The sequence below is a fragment of the Numida meleagris genome, chromosome 5 (assembly GCF_002078875.1).
Source record: "Numida meleagris isolate 19003 breed g44 Domestic line chromosome 5, NumMel1.0, whole genome shotgun sequence".
In the NCBI taxonomy this organism is placed as follows: domain Eukaryota; kingdom Metazoa; phylum Chordata; class Aves; order Galliformes; family Numididae; genus Numida; species Numida meleagris.
The window spans coordinates 35,108,755-35,127,614 of NC_034413.1; the positions used below are offsets into that span (position 1 = coordinate 35,108,755).

General features: G+C 40.1%; 2 protein-coding genes across 8 annotated transcripts in view; one reads left to right on the plus strand and one right to left on the minus strand.

Moving 5' to 3' along the window:
* The window catches only part of TRAF3IP1 (TRAF3 interacting protein 1), a 38,251-nt gene continuing 20,572 nt past the window's right edge, over positions 1,182-18,860 (minus strand). For 5 of the 7 annotated variants that reach the window (XM_021398925.1, XM_021398922.1, XM_021398924.1 and 2 more), the window contains 7 exons: positions 16,568-16,658; positions 15,760-15,846; positions 15,095-15,215; positions 14,910-14,946; positions 14,202-14,278; positions 4,052-4,275; positions 1,182-1,856 (listed from right to left, as the gene is read on the minus strand). In XM_021398925.1, the coding sequence (XP_021254600.1) occupies positions 1,691-1,856; positions 4,052-4,275; positions 14,202-14,278; positions 14,910-14,946; positions 15,095-15,215; positions 15,760-15,846; positions 16,568-16,658 (803 nt within the window). In that variant the 3' untranslated portion in view covers positions 1,182-1,690. The remainder of the gene's footprint in view (positions 1,857-4,051; positions 4,276-14,201; positions 14,279-14,909; positions 14,947-15,094; positions 15,216-15,759; positions 15,847-16,567; positions 16,659-18,860) is intronic. The other 2 variants (XM_021398921.1, XM_021398927.1) reach the window with 2 other exon arrangements.
* Positions 1,334-18,860, plus strand: part of LOC110399671 — a 48,933-nt gene continuing 31,406 nt past the window's right edge. The window contains exon 1 of the mRNA XM_021398763.1: positions 1,334-1,448. Within this exon, the coding sequence (XP_021254438.1) occupies positions 1,334-1,448 (115 nt within the window). The remainder of the gene's footprint in view (positions 1,449-18,860) is intronic.

Here is an 18,860-nt window from a genome sequence, read left to right on the forward strand (position 1 = left end):
CAACCACATCACTGGGCAAACTGTTTCACCCTTATTGTAAAAGTTTTTTTCCTTATATCTAACCTAAATCTCTCCTATTTGAGCTTGAAACCATTTCCCCTTATTCTATCACCACAGACCCTGCTAAAGAGTCTGTCTGCTTCTTTCCTGTAGAGACACTGCTTCACAAAATAAAAGATTGAGATGACAGTACAAAAGCACAGAGCACAGAGCTATGTACTGTTAAGAAGAGATCAAACACTTCTCTTATTCTTTCAAAGTTCCCTGTTTGCTCTCCAGTCTGACCAAAACCCCATGCAGCAAAGCATCCTGTCCTTACAGCGACCAAAGCTAGGATGCAACTTCTAGGTACAATGTGCTGTTGATTGCTTTGAACTCATTTTATGAGTCACTTTACATCAACAAAGCACTGAATTTCTGTCACAGTCCAAGTTCTGGGGCGGACTACCTCTAGGTGTAACCCCAGATGACTACCCAGGAAGGAAAATAAAAAATAAAATCTTCCCCACTAATTTATTTAAAGAAACACATAAAACCCTTTAAAAATGTTCATATTTGCATATTAAATATTCATGCTATTTGGTAGTTATCCTTTTTGTAGATTTTTTGAGGTCTGGGTATCAGGAAAAATAAGAAAGAAAAAAAAAACAGAAATAGATTTGCCAACAAAAGAAGGAAAAAGGACACCACCACTTCATGCATAATCCAAACAACATGGGAGTAGATGTACTCACACACTGTAAAAATCTTGAGAGAACAGCCTTGCAGGGGACTAAAGCACTCTGTGCTCAGTGCAGTGTCATATAGTTGTGTCTATGCTAACACACTTTGCAGATTTAGGAATAACTAAAGCTGGACTCTTAACGTGCAGTACACTCAAGAGGTCATTAGGAGAACAGTACAGACATCTGCAGTTAAACAAAAAAAATCAGTGGAATTATTCACATACAAAAAGTTACAGGAACATGCATTTGGGAGGAAACAGGTACTTAAATTAATCCTTTCCAAATGAACATATGCAATAAAAATGGGATTTACACCTGTGCAGATGAAGTACTGCTGCTCCTTTACACGGTGATGCTTGTATTGCATTTTCAGTCCTTCCTAATAAGATTCCCGATAGTTCTGAAAACATGACATCATCTCTGTAACGATGCAAGGAACTGCAAGTTACACAAGGCTTTAACTCTTGGTTTTGTGGCATTTTTTGTAGCTTACTTTGCAAGATGTGTAAATAACAAACAAAATTCAGGAACCCCTTGACCTGTAGAAATTTGGAACTTTTTTTTTTCAGGGGGCAAAAAAGCATCTCATGCTCATTTCTCACGACAGCATGTTGAAAAGTAAACTCGGTGGATACAAAGGGAAGAAGGAGATGCACAGAGAACTGGCTCAGAAACAGAGCTCAACAGGCTACGGAGGGAAGGAGGGCAGTGAAGACCTGGCAAGTGAGTAACAGTTATTTTAATAGCTCTGCAATTTGAGCATTCAAATGGACATAATTTTATCCTCAGTAATATCAACATCTAAAGATCAATGTGATAACAGGATTTTATATAACTCATAGGCTTCTGGTCCCTAACCATTTTACATCCCAACAAGGTGTATCTTTACTTCTCCACTATTTCAGTTTTTATTTGGTAGGTATATCAGTCTATCAGTCCTGAGGCTTTTTTTTTTTCTCCCTTCTTCACCTTCTTGAAGACAGGTTTATGCTAAGAACCATCCTCCGGATTTTTTCCTCATTCTTTAAAATATTAGCTTTTACAGCACGGATCTTGTCTTGCTGGTCTTCAATCAACTGGTCCAGCTCCGCCAGTTCAGCTTTTAGTGGTTCTACAGCACTGTCCGTGATGCTGAAAGAGACACAGAGTGTCATGTTATTGGAAATGTTATGCTGCTTCAGGTTACTTAAGCCTCCAAGAATGTACATTCAATACTTAAAGGTTTGCAAAGAATTGAAGTTGCACCCACTCTTTCCAAAAGAAAGTTTAGGATGAGAAGCACAAAGGTAAAGCTAACAACACAGAGAAGAATGTTGTTCAGGAAAAAATCCCCAACAATTCAACAGGAAACAGTAATCTCTTGTCTAATCTAGCTTTTCTCTTAAAATCTCTGGGCTATGTAGTTATTCTGCCCCACCGTGCGTGTGTGTCAAGCACTTCTTTTACTTACCCAGCCAAGAGCTGTAACTGCCTGGCTCAGGGACAAAGTGACACTTGATTCTGTAGGACAGAGTGTAACAGAACAACACTCACTTTTCACTGGGGCTCCTTTATCTTACCATGATGCACATGGCAACAGCCATCCCTCTAGGCCTTGCAACAGGCGTTTAAAGGAGAGAGAAGCACACTGCAGAGGAACAAATACAATTGCTGCAGAGGTTGATGGCCTGCTACCAGCTATTTCCAATAAGCCAGCAGGCCAGCAGCACGGCATTGCCTGCCAGCAGCACCACGCTGCAGCAAGTAGACATCTGATAAGAGGCAAGGTACAAGACAACTGGCCCCTCACTAGCTGCTGACACGGACAGGCAATCCCACAATAACAGGACATTTAATAAACGGGAATTAGACACTAAATAAACCACTAGCACACTGACATTTCTGAAGTGAATGGCTTTAAAACCAGTGTGCCCCTTTCCATAACGCTTAGCAGCCAGGGAATCAATGGACAGAAGTAGCCTGCTGTCATTCTGAATTACCCAGTCACTGTGAGAACTCATCAGCTAAAGTCTGCATCTCATAATTATTTAGTTTTTCCTCCTTTCTACACCGTTGGCATAAATAACAAAAAATATCACTAGAATTTCTGCTAACATTTCTCTAATGGGATCCCTCAACTGTCTTTCACAGAAGCAAAATTAAAAACAAAGACGCATCCAAATCCCACTACATATGGGAAGCATTGTCTTCTTCATGTCTGATACCGTGTAATTCATCCCTGAAGGATCTGACAAGCCGTAGCATTGCACTGATTTGATGAGGATCCCACACCAATCCCTGCGAAGTGCTGTAATATGCAGCGACAGTCCTAACTCATGAAAGGGAGCTCAGTGGCTCTGCTGGAGTGATGCTGGTTTGCTCCCTGTCACCAGAGCTGGTTCAAGTTGTCTGGGCAAAGGCAAGCAGATCAGTGCCTCAGTTTCTCCAGCTGTAAAATAAGGCCCAGTGCCATTTCCTTTCTCTTTGCAGAGGCCAACCACAGTTTAAAAGTCTGCCAAGGTTTCTGGATAGAAGGTGCTATGTAAGTGCAAGGTATTAACATCATTAGGCTTTATATGTGGACCCAAATCCTAATTCCTACCCCAGCCCCACTAAGCCAGCAGCTGTAAAACTTCCAACATTTAACACATCACTACCTACCAAGATAAAACTTAGCTAAAAATACCACTCGGTGGCATACTCGCTTCTGCAGGAATTAAGCGTATCAACTGATGGAGCAGCAAGTTATCTAGATTGGAATCCAAGAAGGTAAAATCAATCTTCAATATCTGAGATCATTTTTAAGATCAGATTACATGGAATTGGGATGGTAGTTCTCTTTGCAAGGAGAATAAAAAGACATACTAGTGAGGCAAGTAAGGCTGAAGCGCCCCTTTCTAGGCTTGACCTCCTTGAGCGTGTCACCTTCACTCTCCTGGCTTTCTGATGTTGGTTTCAAACCAGGCACAGACAACAACTGTTATTAATACTGCTGCAGAACACACAGCACAAATGTGATTTAGGAATTCAGAACCTACTGGGCCTACTAAGCTGCTCCTCCCCATTACTCCAGATATATTTGTGGTAAGAAAAAAAAAGCAAAACATTAAGCCTTCTCATCTCACATGAGCATTCGCATAGCTGCTGCCATGTACATCATGTGACATTAGCTGAAAAGACCCTCAGACTTTAACACTCCAAAAAACAATTCTGACTGCAAATAAAATTCACCAAACCACAGGGGAGACTGATGACACATTTGCATTTTAAAGTGAATAAAACTCTCTCCTCTCCTAGAAACAGATCTGTCTCGAGAGATAAACCAGACTTTCCCTGACCACGCTCACCTCTGCTCTTTTTGCAGAGCTTCTGCATGCTGTCTGTTCTCATGCCGCCACATCTGCAACTCGTTCTTCATGGCATCCATGTCTTCTTGAACATAGTCCATGATCCTGCCAAGTGTAAAGGCACTGCGGCACAGTGTCTGAATAGAGTCCTGAAACTTCTCAATTTCTTTGGCTACCAAGTCTCTCTCTTTCTTCCTAGCTGCTTCTGATACAAAAGACTTCTCCTAACAGAAAGGATGAATAAGAAGAAAAGCATCAAGATTAGGAAAAACATTTGTTGTACACAAGGTGTCAAATGAAGAATGTTTTAGGGACTTCTAGCTATGAGGTATCTGGAGAAATCCTTACGCAGTGGTCACAGTTTGAAATGAAAGGGAAGAAATGAAGCAATCATTTAGAAACAGATGAGCAGAGTGTGTACCATATCCAAGCCACCACTGCTAAGGAGAACTGCTAGAAAACTGCAATAACATCAGTAACATTCAATTGCTTTTCAGATCAGGAGCACTCAAAATAAAGCTTAGTATTTGATCCCATAAACGACATCATTCTGATGTTCTCATGATCATTCCCAGAGCAGTGGGTGTGGAGGGGGTTTTGGAGGGAGACCTCCTCCTCGTTCTGTCACGTTTTACTTCATGTGTTTCTACATACTGAAAGGTAAGCTTTTGTGGCTTAACGCAGCATCATTAAACACAATCTCTCAATACCCACATAATAATGAACAACACTTTTTTATCAACCTGCTGCTGACACTGGCTGCCAACATGTCCACCCCGTAAACCACACATCCATCCATCCATCCATCCACCCACCCATCTATCCATCCTCCTCCCCCTGTGTGTTCCAGCTGTATACTCTTTGGGGCATCACTCCAGTTCCTGGCACAAGGACGTTGTGGATTGGTATTTACTCAATATTGCTGCAAGTCTCAACCCATCACACTGAAAAAAGGTCATGTTCAACTCCAGAAGGTAATGATTATAGTCTCTGAACTGAGAGGGTGATGATTATGGTCTCTGAAAAGCAGTGCATTTGGAGAAGCAGAAGCATCCCTTGTCATGATGTTATGCTACTGCACCAAAAGCACCCCTTGGAGCTGCTCCAGACAGGATTGTGCTGCTACTTGGGAGCTGCACTAGATGCTCCACAGCCACCTTAGTGCAGTTCTCAAAATCACTCCCTTCAAGATGCTTCTCTCTCACCTCTGGCTCTATCCACAGTTTCAGCTCCTAATGTTGGTCCTAGTCATAGCACTTCACACCACACAGCTAAAATAAATGGCAGTTATTCCATGCCCTGAAGTTAACAGTATTTGTAAAACCATGCAGGCTGCAGATGTGGCCTCAGTCAACTGCACTACTCAAAACTAATCTGGTCTTGTGCACACTTCCCTCATGTGCAGCCTGCAGACCGTGCACTCAGTCTCCTGAAGGCTCCCAGCTTACCGCAATTTAAACACAGGGAAAGTGCACATTAAAGCAGCAAAGTCACCAGGAGCAAAACAATGCCATAAACAGAGCAAAGTGACCACATTACTAACACTTCCTAATGACCTTATTTCAGCAAAGTCCTCCCTGGAAACAACAACTGCCATTAAAGAGAAGCCCGTTTTTTTTTTCCTCCCCCAGGTAAAACAACCAGATTTTTCTTTCTTTCCAAGAGCCCTGAATGTCTAATTCCCAACCTGAGTTTTTCTTTAAGACACGTGAAGCTTTACATTAAGTTTATTTAAAGTCATTTCAGTCATGTAATGTGTGCCAGAAAACTAGAAAGGTCTTTCTTTACCCCCCCAACCATAGGATCAACCACTTTCTAAGTACAGTTCCTAGCAGCTCTATGAGCCCAGAGGTGGCAGTATGCTTGTTTCTTGCTAGGACATCATGCCTACCATGCTGTCCCTTACTGCCCTCCTACTCACTGGCCTGTCTTCCTGTGCGAGCTGCGGGCTGTTTGTTCAGCTGTGTTTGGAGGCAGCAGGGACTACTGCCAAACACATTTCAGCAGCCCTCAGCTTACTGATGAACTCAGACATACATTATTTTAGAAAAATACTTCTAAAGATTTGAAGGCTGAGATTTACTTATGTCTGATGCTTGTGTTTTACCACACACATGGCACTTGAAAACTGCAGGGCTTCTGAGTTTACTGTGATTTTATAATGCTGATGTCGTTTAATAAGGAACTGGCCTGAAGTGACAACTGCTGGTGAACTCGTGGCCTTTGCTTCCTAAGTCAATTTGTGTGCGCTGGCTAAACTGTTAAAAATAACACTCATCTTAATTCCTTCTCACGCGACTAGTGCCTCTCTCACAGAAGCAGGTGTTTCATTATGCTATATTACATAAAACTTGTTGTTCTGACGCTTTCCGGAGCCATCCACGTGCTTGCTATCCCTTACAGCACACAGATGAAAGCACTGATTTTTGACCCATTTAATCCTGAGAGCTGGTGAGCAGACACGTTCAGAGCACAGCCACCCAGGGCTGAGGGGACACTCTCCCTTCAGTCTCTTCCATAGCAAACCTCTAAGCACAACAGCCAACAGCATCCCAATTGGCTTCACCAGGCCCCTTTCCCTTTATGTCTTGACCCTGAAAACACAGATCACAGGGCACATTTCCTAGGGCACAATGTACACTGGACATTGGCAAGACTTTCTTTCCTGGAAATATTTTGTTTCCTCCTACTTTGCTGTACCTAGTAACAGTATATGAACGAATCTGGAGGGTCACAGATTGCATGCTCTCTGCTGCAACTCATTTTTTTCCAGACAAGTTCTTGCTACATGTGCTTCACCAAAGCCATAGAGAAGGCTTAATCCATGGTACCCTATTTTCCACATCAAACCGGGGGGTTGTCTATAAAGAAAGGGGGGTCTGGAACAACCCAAGCCCACTGTATGAAAATCACTTTCAGTTCAGCAGCAGGGCAGAGCTGTACGATATTCAAGAGCTTCCCGGGAAGAAGTTCTCCTGCCTTGTTTCCCACCCTACGTGCAACAAACCCTTCCCTCTTTCCTTCGCCTGTTCCTAAGAAATTTCAAGTACTGAAATATACAAGCACTAGAAGCCTATTAAATACTATTCAGACTTTAAAATGTACATTGACAGGATGGTTAGAAACTCAGCAACTTTGAAACACAAAACCGCATAATATAAGTGATGTAGGAACATGCAATAATATTTTGGTGTGTCCTTCTTTCAAGGAGGAGCACTTAAACTCCAAGCTCCCAAGAAACCTTCCCAACACCTGAGGCCCCAGTAACTCATCTGGCACACTGCTATTAGCTTGAGGAGGGACAGATAATGATCAGTCCTTTCTTTCTTTTCACACACACTTCTGCTCTGAGATGCCACACTACACTGGTGCAGTCTACAGGAGGCTGAAGTACTCAATCTTCACCAGCTATCACTGATTATAGGCAGCTAAGGGAAAAAAAAAACAAACCCCATGCTGTCTGTTCTGTTTAATAGTTACAGTTATGGGTTAAAATCCGCTCAGGTCACCATTAAATTACTAAGAATTATGGCAGATGGTTTATTACAACAATCAACGTGGGTGGCAGGAGTCCTGAATGCCACCTTTGCTCATTCTGCACAAACACGTAACAGGATATATACAGTTTTTAAGAAAAATGCCAGAATCAGAATCGTTCCAGTCTATTTAATTAGGTCATACACCTCAATGAACTCCCCTTTCACAAAAGCCCAAGAATCAATAAATTATCCCCGTGCAAAAGACTGTATCACTTCTGTAGGCCCAACACGCTTCCTTTCCTTCATGTTTTCCGTAAGGCACCAAGATAAATGTTTATTTTGGATTCCTGGGAAAAAGTCTGCCTTTCCCATTACCTCAGTCTGAACAGAACACAACATGGACTTGAATTCAGGGATGTAAGAAATTAAAAAGCAGAAATTTTCTCCTTAATCAGTAAAGGGGAAATTATCAGCAGGGTTCCAGAAACCGCCAGAATTTACCTGTGTGGAATTTAGCCTCATTAAAGCAATTAGTACAAATGTTCCAGTGTGCACAGCTCCGTAAAGTGGATCGTTCACAAGACATTCACTTCCAATGTCCACGCTGCTGAGGGTATGGGAAATGCCCGGCATCCATAGAGTTAAAGAGGTGGCATGATTTCCTCCCACCCACCCTGCTTAAAAAGTTCACTTCTAGGAACAGCATTTGATTACTTTTATATAGCTTCTCCTTTGTTTCCATTTTTTTTAAATTAACAGTTTTTAAATATGAAACAAATTAGAACAAGTATCCATCAAGCAGTTAATAGTTTCTACAGCCCCTTTTAACTATTGTATTATGTCCCATTATGGAAACAGACTCCAGTAATCATAGTTTTATTGAGCTATACCATTTCCCTTCCACCTCTTTCTACAGCTAGGACAGGACAGAAACTTCATTTTGGACAAGTAATTTTGATACATTCAATGCAAAAATAACAATGTGGGCTTTTTTACTGTACAAAATATTTTTTGATCATAAGGGGTGTTTTCTTTTCCTGGTTTTTACAGAGCTTGCATTTTAAGTATATGGTAACTATCCACTAGGGATCGCCTAAGAAAGTCTTCCACAGTAACAGAGGGGAAAACAGTAAACGTTAAATAATTTCAAATGAACAGGATGCTTTTTCTGCTTATGCCAGGTATTGAGTTCACTGGCAGGCCAAGGCAGCAGAGACACCATGTTCTTTACCATCAGACTTACCAGAGTCTGACCTGCTTCAGAGCTGGAAGACACCAAGAGACAAAAAATAGGATGGAATTTTCAGATGTATGTAAACGCCCCACCTCAGCCCCTTGAGCTGGCTTGCCTTCTTGCAGAGAAGTCAGTTCACAAAACCTCATGTATTTGGAGTGCTATTCAGCATACTATGCAGAATCCTATGTGTCTGACCACACACACACACACCAAGAGACAACTCCAGAAGTAATTAATGATAGCAGACAGTATCAAGTCAGCTGAAATGGCATATTGGGTGTCAGTCCTGCCCTGTTTTCCTTTTCTGCTCACACTGTCAGAACTGCGGGTCCACGATTTTTCTGTTGAAACAGCAGCCTCTTTTCTATTCAAAACAAATTGTAACACGCATGTTCCTTGTGTTAGACAACTGCTTTCACACCAGCCTATGCCCCAGCAGAATACCTTGGCCAAGCTCACTGATAACCTTCTTGAAATGCATGAAGATCACCTGTACTTCTCCTACAATACGGCATTACTACACAGCTGGTAACACAGCATCCTTTACATCCCTAGGAAAGCACAGCTGTCTCACTGCACTTCTATGTATGCTTTCTGTTTAACATATCCATCTGCTGTCTCCTGTTGTATTTATACCACATCCACAGGAGTGAACATTTTGTGTTAGTGTACAAAGGCCATAGTACAGCAGCCATTATACCAAGAATATCATGAGAGTGACAAAAATTCCATACCCACTTTCGCAGCTTGTTAAGACAATTACTCGAGGAGCACTATTTTTTTTTTCCCTTTTTTTCTCCTGGTAATAGCAGGGACACTCAAGTATTAATTATTCAGTTTAAGCTCCCACAATGCCTGTCCACCACCAGACTGCAGGGTGCAGTTCTTTGAGGAATTGCATGCTTGCACCAAAAATTTCTCCCTGCACCTTTACTCTATAACCATTGTGCTAACATCACATCACCATAGCCAGAGCTGTTACACAAAGATAAAAGCCCTTGTGCAGGTAATTCCTATTAAATCTCACTGTCAGCATTTCTTACAACATGTAAACTGGCGGGATGCTGAGAAACTGTGAGCCCTTTCAAAACACTGACATGATGGGAGATATGAATACAAATGGTTAACACATCACATTACTGCTTGCACTGATTGGGTGAGGACACAGTGCTGCGCAGCTGGTGGATTAATGAACAAAATCAGTGACCTGAAGACCTCTGAACAAACAGAATCAGCAATTATTCTATTTGCTCTAAGCTTAGAAGTACCTACTTGATTTACAGCACTTGCAATTGAAGTTAATATTATCCAGGTGCTAAGCTATCTTAATATCACTTGTTACTAGCACAAACCTCAAATCTGTTTCTTCTCCGAAGCCTATGAACTATATTTGGGAAAGATGGGAATTCTGTGATCCCACTTGGTTAAACTATTTAACAACCTGCCTACACTTTCCACGCATCAAAAAAATGAAGCGGAACACAAAACGTACCATCTGTTTCTGTCTCTGTTTAACAGAAGAGGATTAGATTCTAAACAAATATATTTAGGAAGTCTTTTTAGAAATTTGTTAGGCTGAACACAGCTAATCAAGGCAGCAGAAATCTTGTGTATTTCCACACTGACCTTTTTGTTTGACCTGAAAATTGTGTATATTATTTTAAGTTTCCGCACATGCAAAACCTACGTGATGAAAGTCCCTGTCTTTCTTGATTTTCTCGTCTTTTTCTTTATTAAAACTTCTTAAAAAGCAAATGTATGTTTGGGAAACTCAGCACAATGAAGGTTTTAGATGAATGTTTTTAACACAAACAAATGCTCTTCTGCAACCAGCAGTTAGAAGTAAAGGTATGGGACATCCCCAAGAGCCCACAAGTACTACATTTCTATTAAGTACTACTTCACCAACTTCTACTAATTTCTAATTGACTAATTCACAGTAATTCAGGTAGATCCACTGATCAGTTAATTGCTGTATTAGACGTTATAAAGCATCAGCCAAAAGATCCAGTGCTCAGATTACAGATATCTCCACTTTTCTCTTCATCTTCTGGCAGAAAGACGCAGCTTTAAAGAGTAATGAATATAGCTGGGAGAATATTTCATTTATTTTATACACATTGAATAGTTTAATAAAACCAGGGTAGATAAACATTCTTGCTGACAGACACACGAATCATCTTCAGGTATAATTTCTCAAAGAATTATTCTTTCAAACTTTCACTAGACTTGTAATTATCCTTCTCCAAAATACAGTAATCACATTTTACTCTACATTGCAAAATACATTTTGGAATACTGTTGCATACTGATGTAGAAGATATTTCTTCTGGGGAGTTTGGTGGAAAACCAATTAAATGAAAGAGCTGACAGTCTGGAGAGAAACGGTCAAGTCTCAGACTGGTGCTGCTCCCAGCAGACTGTACAGCCTGGCACAGACCTGGCACAAAACCCATGGCTATTTGAACACCACATGCTGGCCAGAGCTCACAGACCCATTCTCACAGTCCCGTCAACAGAACAGGACTCGGTTATACTTGCAAGCAGAGAGCACTTGGCAGGAACAAACCACTTGAAACTCTTCTTTCTTTTTAATTACTTTTGCTGCCTCTCCCCTAAAGGTCCCACAGACCAGTAACTGTTCTTCCCGAACTGCTGGTCTCCAGTCTCACGTGAGTTACTCCTATCACTGTCTTCTGTGATCTCAGGAATGTGGAGGCCACGCTTGGTGTGCCAGCCCCTACCTGCTACCCTCAGCATGTCTGGTCCCTGAAAGACTCCCAGGGACAACTCCACACAGGAAAGATAGTTTTCACTTTTACTTTCTCCTGCACCGCAGCATCTCTGTCCTCTAAAATAAATTCTCAGAATTCAGCAATCTCTCCAGCTCCTGTTTTCTGGGCTACATCTGTCAAGTCCCAGTCACCAACCCTGAACATTTTTAATTATCTTTTCCATCGATTTTTCCTCTGCTGTCAGGAAAACTATGCTTCTCCTCTCTGGATCGCAACTACTTCTTCGATATAATTTGAAAAGCAGTAGCAGCAAGGAGACTAAATGCAGCAGCAGCCAGCTGCTCGGATGTGAGACCAGATGATATTCCAGGAGCTTACTGCTGCGTGCAAGTTTTCACGTGACGGGCTAGGAAGTCAGCAGGTTTGTTTTTCCAGAATGAGTTGTCTATTATCAGTGTTGCTAACACAGATCAGTGCTTCAAAAGAAGCAACAAAAGGCAAACAAGGACAGAATGAGTGTTTCAGAGACTGAAAATAGCCAGTGGGACTAAACGATGATTGTACAAGGACACAGATGTCAATGTGCATTTAAAAAAATCTAAGGAGTTAAAAGGGAATTGTTTTATTTATTTAGTTAGATGTATTCAGGGGTGAAAAAAGGGGGAAAAAAAGGGAAAATTTAGCATAAGTACCAGAGGAAGCTTCCAGAATGTGAAATCCATGAGGTTTTGTAAATGCTCCCCATTGTTCCTTTCTACGTCCATTGCTCACTTGACAGGACGCAATACAGCACAATATAGCCTGCAATACAGTTATGTACTGGCAGAAAAGAATGACTAAATCAACTACTACTGCCATCCCAAAACTTCATTTGGAGATTGATGATTGAACAGCACCCCCTAGTTATTAAACCAGGAACAGCTGTATCTCTTTTTCTCAAAAATGCCAGCTCAACATGCACTTCAGTAATGAGCTATAAAGCTACTGCATAAACAGAGCAATATTATCTTTAAACTCTTCCTTTCTCCAAACAGCTCTATAGAGACAGAACTAATTCACATCAGACACTCATTAGAAATAGCCAAGAGCATGTAAATGATCAGTACACAGGCAATACAAGGTGCACATTTATAATAAATAGTTTGTCATTCAGCAAGATGAATAAAGCCGAATCTACACAAAGTGGATTATAAGCAGAAAATGAAAGCTTTCCCATTTTAGGAAGAATTCTTTTTCTTCTTTAATCTCAGCCCTTGCAATACATGAAAGGAAATTTGGTCAGCCAAGCAGGCCTGAATCTCAGACAATCCCAAACCTGAGACAGGAAGATGCTTCCCCATGGGCTTGATCTACATTCCTCATTTTCTCCACATGTTGGGGAAGGAACGAAAAGGCTGGCCTGCGTGACAGCATAACTCACTACCACTAAAGCATTTGGGAGTGTCTCTATTTAAGAGATTTCTTGATTTTACCCTCCCAAAATTGCAATCCTAAAAAGTTGTGTCATTTTTGCTGCAGATTGCCAGAAGCGATTATGAAAGCATACAAGTTCTAGATAAAATCAGTTTTTTTTAAAAACAGTCTACTGTCCATCATGAGTTTTAGTCCCTCAGGGACTTGTTTTTTCCAGCTGCGCACTTTACTCATTGCCAAGTAACTATATTTGTTAAAGTGAAAAGAGGCAAAGAGTGGTCAAGGCTTCAAAAGTTACTCCTGATTTCAGAGAGCTATTTCAAAGAGCATTGTTAAAAGCTTAATTCTTAAGGTCTGAGTTGCAGCATCTAATAAAAGTGCAGCATGCCACAATACATCTATCACAAATACTGAATAAGCCTAACAAGAGATGTGCAAGTGGAACCGAAGATTTAAGAGCTCATGAAAAGCACTTGCCTCTCCAAAATGCTATGTATCCGTCTGTATTTTTGTAAAAGCACTCTGAACTGCATTCCTTATTTAAAATCCTTCCAAAGGGCCAATGGATCAAAAAATCAATCCAAAATGCTCTCTCTGCCTTTTGTGCCTTCTTACAACGCGAGCTGTGTAAGGCTAAAAGAGCAAGAGCAGTCCAGTTATGGAAGAAATACATGAATATCAGGGTCCTTCAACATTTTGCTTTTGGTTTGTGATCACTGCTAGCAGCTTTCTGGACCTACCTCCCTCCCATTTCCCTATCCCACCTTCTGGTTGGGGAAATTTTATTAATCATTTTGTTGATTTAGTCTGGAATACTCAATTATGCTAGATTTTACTAAGGTAACATCTGGTGATCTGAAAATACTGTGTATGGTTAACTGCACCAGAGATCCCTACTTTTTATAAGTAATGATAATGACTGATGGCCGATAGGACCAGAGGACAATTAAGATTGAAACAATAATTATGTAGCCACATAAATGTAGAGCATGTCCTATTGCAAGGCAAGGCTGTATGGCACATAAGGTGTACGGCAAAGCTGAAATCAGCAGACTGTTGTGGAAAATGAACAGGCTAAAGAAAACTACTGAAATTCCATATAAAATTATAAGCACAAAAAGTCAAGTTGAGAAAGAAAGCACAACAGAGAACATAAAGGACTGAAGGACTAATGCGGGTAAACAGTGTTTGATCAAAAATGGGAAAAAAAACAGTTAAAGGAGAGAAAAAGGTAACTATTACAATATTTAATATTCACAATTCCTTGAAGGCCATTTCCATCTTACCTTCTCTGTCGTCTTTGATGATTTTTGTGATGCTTCATAATCCTTTTTTGTTTCTAGGATTCTTTTTACAAGTCCACCTAGAGAAAATTAGGATATTTCTCAGCACTGGTTGGCACAAAAATATTATTCTAAACATTCAAGACAATAACATCAAAATCAAGATGAACAGCATTCTGTTGTATTTTAATTACTGAGATACAAGATATTTTTTAATCTATTTTTTCCAACGTCTTTTCTCTATTCGCACACACACATGCACGTGTGTATACATAGATAGTAATTGGTTAGTAATTTTTTTATACAGAGAACTATGCCTGCCTAAATGAAAATCCAGTGTGGCCATAGTGGACTGAAGGCCCTGAGTCAGATATCTGAGGTCACAAGCATAAACATTGTTAAGAACCAGACCATCAATTTTTCTACAAGTTTTTCTATAACTTGCCTTGACCAGCCAACTCCTTCACCTATCTCAGAGAGACATACAGAAAATATGTATTTGACATTAGCTGTAAATCCCACTGCTCAACTATATAAGACTTCATTTGAGAAATATTTGCTGGGGTTTTTTTTTGCAAAAGTTGCAAGCTTCTGCTCCCTCAAAAGGTATTTTGCTGCTGTATTCTCATTTTAAGTGCTCAACACTTGGTTTAAACTTGTGATTTTATTCTATACATATATGTATACAAATACATACAAAAGCAAACATACCGTGCTTTTCATCCTCAACCAGATCCACTTCTGGCTCCTACACATACAGGGAGAGAGCTTTAGTTGCAAATATTTGGCATTGCTATAATGTTAAACTATTCAAAAACATATTCAGCTAGAAGCTACTTAAACAAGCATGTCACAAAGGGTGGAAAAAGGTTCTATAATTTGTAATATTAACAGACCATTTCCAGTTTTGGCACTTCAGGCACTGGCAAGGCTGCCTCCACCACAAACTGGTCATCATCATCACCAAAAGCCTGCCGCTCTGTGATCACATTTGAGACTGCTTTACCATTACCATTCCTGAAAGAGACGAAACAAACATGAAAACCTATTAGGATCAGTCCAATCCCATTAAGATCTATCCCCTCACCTCCTCCCATAAAATAAAGCAGCACACCAAATTCCTTCATTGCCATTCCTTTTGGATACACTACTTTAGTGCTCGGCACTTATTTGACATCACCTGTAAGACATTTGGGCCATAGTTTCAAGGGGCTGTTTCAGCCTTTTTTGAGCATGAGATACACTGCATGCCTTACAGATCCCTTCTGCTGATAGTTAAGATTAACATTGTAAGCTTATCTGCTTCAAAGTTCCCAGTGGCAAAAATATTAAATTGTACTTTGAACTTCCAGATGTGGCCACTGGATAATACTTCTAGATAAATACTGGATTTCCAGAAATAATAAACAAATAGAGCAGGCTCAATTTTTCCGGCCTGAATCAATGAGCAGTACGGTGATCCCTACTGATGCTATTCACTGGCACAGGGTGCACAGAAAATCTTAAAATACTGTGGCATAAGAGCTAACAACGTCTTCTCTGCATCTCTCACATTCCTCACCTTTCTGGAAGCAAGGTCTCCATGCTCTCTTGACGTTTTACTACTCGGGGGGGTGCTGGCCTTGCACTGCTAGGACGGGGAATACGTCTGCAAGAAGAAAAGAGGACGTTTCACCTATGCTGTAAAAGGAAGCTCACATGTTCCCCAAAGGAGCAGACATGCATGTACAGATGAATCAAGTAACTTCGTCAATGCATAAAAACAATGGAAACATCCCCAGTGTACAGCCCAATATCACAATACCATCTGTCCTAGTAGGAGTCTGGGAAAACCTAACAAGTGTGATCTTAAACAAAAATAATATCATTTTGGATAAAACCACTTCTTAATTTGTCTCACTAAAAAAAAAAAAAACTGGATACAGCACAGTTAACTAGCAATAACTACAATTATAGCATTAAAAGGAAAAATATATATATATTTTCATAAGTGATACAATTACAGTAGCCTTTTTCTGGGCAAAGAGAAAGTAAACTGGGATTTGAAAGGCAAGTTCATCTTATCCATAACGCTATACTTCTGAAATGCTTGTGATGCAATGGATTCAATAGACTCCTCACATATAATTCTTACTTTAGTAAGATTACATCATAGCACTTTTTGAGTTACAAGAGCACATCCAAGACACAAAGATTTCTTTATAAAAGGAAATGAGAACGAATGAAATGCACCATACATGGGATAATATTAATCATTTTGTACCACAAGCAGAAACTGCTCCACATTTCCTTGCTATTTTCCAGTTGACTGTATTACCTCCAGACACCATTGGAGCTTCACTCACACAGAATAAAGATCAGGAACAAACCTTTGGATAGCCTGAGGTGGAATATCACTGGGTACTTCATCATTTTCAGATACTGCAGGCTTCTCAGGATCAAGGTTCTCTGCACCTTCTTCTATTTAACAGAAAAAAAAAGTGTAATAGTGGCTTACTTGTCAAGTTGGCAATGCAAAGTTAATTCTTTACAACAGTATTTCAAGCCTTATCAACACTATACTTTAATATGTTAATGAACTGCATCATATGACAAAGCACAACTCTATAAGCCTTATAACTCCAAGGTTTCAGCTGATTTCTTGCTCTAATTGCATCTTGACATCTATCACACATGCTGCTCACAATGTAGAAAGGAGAATTCCACCCTCCCTGTTCGTCACTGCCCCAATTATCTGCTGTTGAAGGAAAGGTTTTGTGGATCACTTTAATATGAACAGAACCCACAAACAGAAGTAATGGGATGGAAAAAATGTCATGTGCAGGCATTAAGAAATTGGAAATGGTACGTTTTATTAAAGTGGTTGTTGCAATAACTACATGTAACATATTGCAAAATGTTCCCCATAGGATCTGCTTATTTTCAAGTTAAAAAAAAAAAGTAATAGTTTATGACCACTTTATGTTGTTGAGTTTCTTTCCCCTTTGGAAAGCACTTAACCTGAATTACAAAGCACTTTCATAGATGGTGTTTTGGTATTCTTTTAACTAAAAACTACCTGAATAAAGTCTACTCAAAGCACGCAAACACAACCAAATTGGTATTTTGCTACAGTTTTTTGGTTTTTTTTAAGCTTTAGTATACAGCATAAGAGAAAAAAAAAACTCACTAAATTGCAGAAGGGCTTTATTTATTAAAAAGTACTGTTTTATTTCTAATAGAAGTTTTTAGCTATCCTAATATGTATCCATAAATATGTTCACTGCTGGTCCTCTGTAACTACAAAGTCACTGGCAAATTCATCTGAAAAAAACAAACACATTGTTTTTTCAGAGAAGTCACATGAATTTCTTACAAACAGTCTGACTAAATGAGACATGAAAAACACATCAAGAACTACCACCAGCTTCTTACTGAGAACTTCTGCCAGAGCCAGGAGAACAGGGACAAACACAAGTGACTGCTTCCAGCAATCTGCATTTGAGTGCTAAAGTTTTGCTCATTAAGCAGAACAGAAAGATTCAAAGTCTCAGTGCTCAGAGACAGAATGTATGACTGAAACTGAATGTAGAAATACTACTACAAAGGACCCAGCAAAATAAGTTCATTTTAGCCAGTAAAAAATGTTTATAAAAACCAACAGAGAAAACTATATACCACCTGAGAATCCAATCCAAATCAATAATGAACATGGAGGTATTCCTCTTTTGTACATTCAAATGAGAAATATGGAATACAATTTTTTTATTTCTATAATAGATGCATTCCAATAGATCAGATAACTCCTAAAAATTAAAAGGAATTAGGCTGGAATTTCTCCCAGTTGTGTAAGGTCACACAAATGTCTTGGCCAGTTGTCTACATTTCCTCGGACTGACACAGCTATGAGGCTAAAGGCCACGGGTGGACTGGAAAACAGCCTTTGACATCCCAGATGTACATGGCAACCATTGTAACCATCCTCTGCCACCAGGAGTCCCAGTTGGTACAATATTGCCATTGGTGCCACTCGGAACTATCCTGCCTTGGGGCAGATCTTTGGATGATATGCTTAAATAATAGTTTAATCTTAAACATAACCTGAAATACATTCAAGACATAGCAATAGGAGCATACTCATTTGAACAGCCTATGGATATTCAAAGTTCTCAAGAGCTACTGTAACTAGCTCTTGAGATTTAGGGAAAGAAGGAATATAATTCCATGAGAAGACTCTCAAAGAGCTCTATAAATAGGGAAAAGCCGACATCATGACCAGCAATTACCAAACTACCCCAAAACCCTGTGTTAACACAGTCCAGTCTGATCTGCTGTTATCTCAACCCTTTGAGCCCCACGTTGGGCAGCAAACTGACTGTTGTGGTTTAACCCGGCAGGTGACACAGCACCACACAGTCACTCACTCATTCCGTCTCTTCCAAGTGGGATGGGGGAGAGAATTAGAGTGGGGGGGAGGGTGGGAAACCAAAGCAGAACTTGTGGGTTGAGATAAAACTATTATTAAGATAGAGAAAAGGAAAAGGATAATAGTTATTGAGAGTATATATATATATGAATGTATATAACAAGTGATGCACAAGCAATTGCTCACCACCCTCAACTGATGCCCAGCTAGCCCACAGTCAGCAGAAGAGAGAGAAATGAACTCCCATCCTCTTCAAA